The sequence below is a fragment of the Giraffa tippelskirchi genome, chromosome Y (genome assembly GCF_054371585.1).
Source record: "Giraffa tippelskirchi isolate mGirTip1 chromosome Y, T2T-mGirTip1v1.2.pri, whole genome shotgun sequence".
In the NCBI taxonomy this organism is placed as follows: Eukaryota; Metazoa; Chordata; class Mammalia; order Artiodactyla; family Giraffidae; genus Giraffa; species Giraffa tippelskirchi.
The window spans coordinates 23,565,212-23,570,145 of record NC_137290.1 but is presented as its reverse complement, the minus strand read 5'-3'; the positions used below and the strand labels follow the sequence as shown (position 1 = coordinate 23,570,145).

The 4,934-nt window shown below is 35.5% G+C and overlaps 1 protein-coding gene across 1 annotated transcript; it reads left to right on the top strand.

The window, feature by feature from the left end:
- The first annotated feature begins 2,637 nt into the window (after nucleotides 1-2,637).
- Nucleotides 2,638-4,520, top strand: LOC145537500 (heat shock transcription factor, Y-linked-like). Its single transcript, XM_081568171.1, has 2 exons — nucleotides 2,638-3,281; nucleotides 3,715-4,520. Exons 1-2 carry the CDS (start codon nucleotides 2,769-2,771, stop codon nucleotides 4,444-4,446), a joined length of 1,245 nt encoding a protein of 414 aa, XP_081424297.1. The 5' UTR covers nucleotides 2,638-2,768; the 3' UTR covers nucleotides 4,447-4,520.
- The last annotated feature ends 414 nt before the right edge of the window (nucleotides 4,521-4,934 follow it).

Below are 4,934 nucleotides of genomic sequence, written 5' to 3'. Positions count from 1 at the left end.
ACCATTTGCAATGAATTTAGAGCCACAGGAAGTGAAATCTCTCATTTTTTTCTGCATGTTCCCATTTTATTTGCCTTGAACTGGTGGGAACAGACGCCATGATCTTACTTTTTGTAATACTGACTATTCAAATGTACTGTTTAGCAAATGTTTCCGTATTATTGGTGACAATTATTGTTTTCTCATAACTAAGTTTTCCCTCCGTGTTTAGGATAAGAAATTACTCTCTGTGTGTTTTCTAACACAATAGCTACTCATTTCATATAATACTGATGATTTTAATTTTCCTACTGAAACCGTGTGTACCATGATTCTGTGAAAACTGGGTGAAATGTTGATAAAATACCCAATCTTTGAAATATTTTCACATTAACATAATGTGTTAAGCCTGTTCAAGATATCTAGTTTGTTTTATTTTTTTCCCTAATATGGATACCAGGCAAATGCAAACTATGACAATACCAAGAATATATGATGTGGAGAGGGGGCAGGCAGCTGAACCACCATGGTATGAAGGGACAGAAGTCTGGTTCACCCATGCTTTCTGTTCTAATATTTGCAGCAAAAATTTAGTGATGAAATAAAATTTTACCTACTGATGTATTGAGAAGATATTCTGATGTATACAACATTGAATTTCATTGTTAGGCTGTCTAGAATAGCCTGATTATGACCTATGCACTGTGCATTTTGCATCTATTTTACCCAATAAAGGGAAATATATATATTTTTAAAAGTATAGTAGCTGTATCCAAAATGTAACAGTTGACCACTAGAAATATTGTTCAGATATGTTTCTTTGTTACTGGAACTTTAAGTTTTAAATTTTTTATCCAATGTAAGGATAGCAGCTGCTTTCATAGAACAATATCTTTAAACACTTTACAGTTGCAATTTTATGGGCTGAAGGTCTCATCAGATATTTGAAATCTAGCTCTTATTATAGAAAGAATAGCAGAAGATGAACAAGGTAATGGCATAGCCTTGAGCAAGAGGACCTAAATTGTTCAGCCTGAAACATGTTAACAAATCTTGGATTGACCAAATAGTTCATTTACTGTCTTTGGTGTGGCAAATGTTTTGCCAGCTTAATAAACAGGCTTTAAATTACATTTGACAAAAAAAAAAGAGAAAAACTTGGAACAAGACACAAGTCCAGAAGCCATTTAAAGTTGTATTTACTGGCGATTTGTAACATATTTTACTTGAGGAGCATAATTTCTACTGTAATGTAAGTTTTTAAAAATACTAATGCAGGGGGTTATATGATGCTATTGGGAATAAAAATGTCTGTACAGTATCTTCGTTAGTCTGAGATTATAAGAAGCATGTTAAAGCAAGGGGTAATGTGGATGATCAAAACCCTGACTTTCATCCTGAAACTAGAGGACAGAGTGTATTTTCAGCCTGAACACGTTTAAGTGTGCCATTCATGTGAAAGCCTTCTAGCATCCAGATAGCTGCTGATACAAGTGTCCGAACTTGAAATGACTTCTCTTCTCCATCATAAATATCAGTTAGACCACAGGAGCATATTGTGATACATCAATTTGCTGCTGATTTAGCTGTTGTTGTTGTTGTTTTAATGGAAGAGTAATTTCTTTAGAGAATTTTTCTGTATTCTGTTAGAATTCAAAATAAATCAATTATAGAGGCACATATATCCCCTCCCTTTGGGAATACCCTCCCATCTCCCTCCCCATCCCTCAATCTAGTTTGAGCATTTGTCATGGGACTTCGCATAGCAGCTGCACTAAATCAAATGGCTCCAGTGAAAATTTTCCAGCTATGTCTACTTCTATTTCTCTGTACCGCAACATATCTCCATTACAGAACAGTCAGTTTGGACTGAGGGTGGGGCCTTCTGCCTTTCCAGGTTTGTATGGTAATATGTCAACCCATGACCATCCTTTTCCTAAACTACAACAGTCAGGCAATTTATTTTTCCCAGTGCCAAGGTCCCTGAAACATCTGCTGTTTCTCTTTCAAGATCCACTCATCAACCATATTCATTATTTGAAAACTGTCCTAAGACAACTGATCTACCAAATAGGAGTCAGATTATGGAGGATATTGAAGTGTAAAATTAATGTTGGGAGATGTTAATAAATTCCTACAATTCTCTTATTTGAAGCATAAAGTTACATATTCATCTTCATAGTGCCAATTTCTATTTTGAAATAATTAAGAGTAAAATGAGTCTTAATTTAAGTTCCTGTTTTACTCTGCATTAATATAAACACTTCTGTTGAAGGTCATACAATAAACACTACACTTGCTTTCACTGAAACCCACAGTCAGTTGATTGACTTTATTGCACAGAAGTGAGCAGACCCATGTTTGGGTTGGTAACAGTCCTGAATGTTAAGAATATGTATAGAAGGGTGATCAATCACTTTTATTTCAGGAACCAAGTAGATTTATTGATGTGACTTTTCTGCGTAAAAATTCTTTAGGAATGACATTTTGCAGGTTTCATGTTTTTGGATCCTATTTATGTAAGCAGACTTTATATTAAGTTGATGTAGAAGTAAACACTGGTTGAACATTGCCCTTCAATTGCTAGAAGACCAGTGACTTTATGATGTCAGAGCTACTCTTCAATTGCTAGGAGACCAATGACTTTGTGATGTCACAGCTTTTTGACTTTGAGAACCATGCTAATGGTCTAGAGAGTTTATCTCTGTACGCCAGCCAAGCAGCATTTGAAGTTGGACTGTGTAAAATCAGACAAATGAGGAAAGTATCTGAAGAAAGAGTTCTCTGAGATGGCACATATTCCTTCAGAAATTCAAGATGTGCCTCGTAAAGATGAATCAACTGGTTCCGAAACCTCCATTAGCTCTTCTTTGTGTGATTACACACTTACTGGGGACTCAGTTTTGAGATCTATGATTGAAGAATATGCTTTTCAGGCTTTGGCTGAGGAATTTGGGATAAAATGGCCACGCTACACATTTTCTGTCTCTGAAACAAATGAGTGGAATGATTTTCTTTCACTCACTTTTCCTCAAAAACTCTGGACTCTAGTTGAAAGTGATCAGTTTGAATCTATTTGGTGGGACAAAAGTGGCACTTCTATAGTGATCAATGAAGAACTCTTCAAGAAAGAAGTCTTGGAAAGAAAGGTCCCTTTCAGAATATTTAAAACTGATAGTATGAAAAGTTTAGTTCGCCAGCTTAACCTTTATGGGTTTAGTAAAAAGCGACAAACTTTTCAAAGATCTGCTTCACTACCTGACTTTCTGGAAGAAGAAAACAATGTCTCAGTTTTGAGCAAGGTATTAACATTTTCCACTTATTGGCAATATGTAAGATTAATTCATGTGACTTAGAAAGCATGTTCACATATGTAGCTAAAACTGAATTTAAAATTGAGATAGCAAATTGTTGAAAACATTTTATTTTTTGAAGTTGAGAACAGCTGGAGGGTAAAATATTTGGTATTTAACAAACTCTCCTAGCAACTTGAAACTGGATACTTGTCCTCAAGCTACTTTAACTGGTATTTATTGTATATATACAACATATTTTTTAGCTGAGGAGCATACTTGTTTCTAACACGTAGGGTGTTAAAACTACTAATGGAGATGTTTTATTTGATGCTATTTAATTTGTATCATTAAAGGAATACATTTTTATAGTTCAGCTTTGCTTGTCAGGTGTACCTTGGTTTACAAAAAATAACTAAATGATTGCATCCTTTGATTTTAGTTACAGGTCTACCAAAATCCAAATTTCAAAAGAGATTTTCCCCAACTTTTAGTAAGAATGAAAAGAAGAGTCGGGATTAACAATGTGTTTCCAAAATCTTCATTAGTTCCAGATTACAAGAAGCATGTTAAAGCAAGGGTCAACATAGATGATTGTAACTCTGGTTTTCATTGTGAAACTAGTGGAGAGAGTCCATTTTCAGCTTCTACAAGTTTAAGTGTGCCTTTCACAAAAAAGACACATACCAGCCAGATCGTCCCTAAAACAAGCTCCCTATCTCCACGTGACTTACCTTCTCCATCATCAATATCAGTTAGACAAACAGAACAGAATGTGGTAGATCAACCTTCTGTTTTAAACCAGTTGAGCATTTTTAATTGGCACTCCCATAGCACCTACACTCAAGTAAATGGCCACGTTGAGGACTTTGCTACTACCGCTACCTCTACTTCTCAGAACCACATCGTATCTCCATTTCGGAGCAGTTCTTTTGGACTGATGGTGGAACCTTCTACATTTCCAGATATGTATAACGATATGTCAGTCCATGACAGTCCTTTTCCTAACCAGCAACAGAGAGGCAACTCAAGGTCCCCAGTGCCAACGATCGCTTATACATCCACCTCCGCTCTTTCAAGTCAATTCATCAACGATATTCCTTATGTGAAAACCATGCTAATTAAAACTGACCTATCAAATAAGTATCAGCTTATGGAACCTAATGAAGATTAAAATTTATGTTGGGAGATGTCAACAAATACCTACAATTCTTGTATTTGAACAATAAAGTTACACATTCATCTGCACAGTTTTGTTTTCTATTTTGAAACAATGAAGAGTAAATTAAGGCTTTATTTCAATGTCTGGCTATTCTTCTGCACTCTTTTATAAACTCTTCAGTTCAAGAAAACATCCATTAGGCATCCTAGGTAAATGGCACCTAATCTATTGTTTGTAAACAAGAAAATGAGAGCAAAGGGAAAAGAGTTAATGGATGTAAAGTGATTTGGGAAATCATCCCTGCTGAAATGAATGGGTGTCTAAATGAGGATGGTACGGGTGAAGGAAGAGATACAAATACAATTTAAAAAAGTACACATACACAGTACGTACCTTATTGCATTCACAGTTACATGATATTCTTTTAGGTACAGGTAGAGTCTTAAGATGAAGAAGGAAATGATGCCCCGCTCCAATATTCTTGCCTGGAGAATTCCGTG

What these genes read in the sequence shown, in the direction of transcription:
- LOC145537500 (XM_081568171.1), top strand. Translation starts at nt 2,769, where the DNA reads ATGGCACATATTCCTTCAGAAATTCAAGATGTGCCTCGTAAAGATGAA. An exon ending in ATGTCTCAGTTTTGAGCAAG is followed by an intron (nt 3,282 to 3,714) that starts GTATTAACATTT and finishes CTTTGATTTTAG; the next exon opens with TTACAGGTCTACCAAAATCC.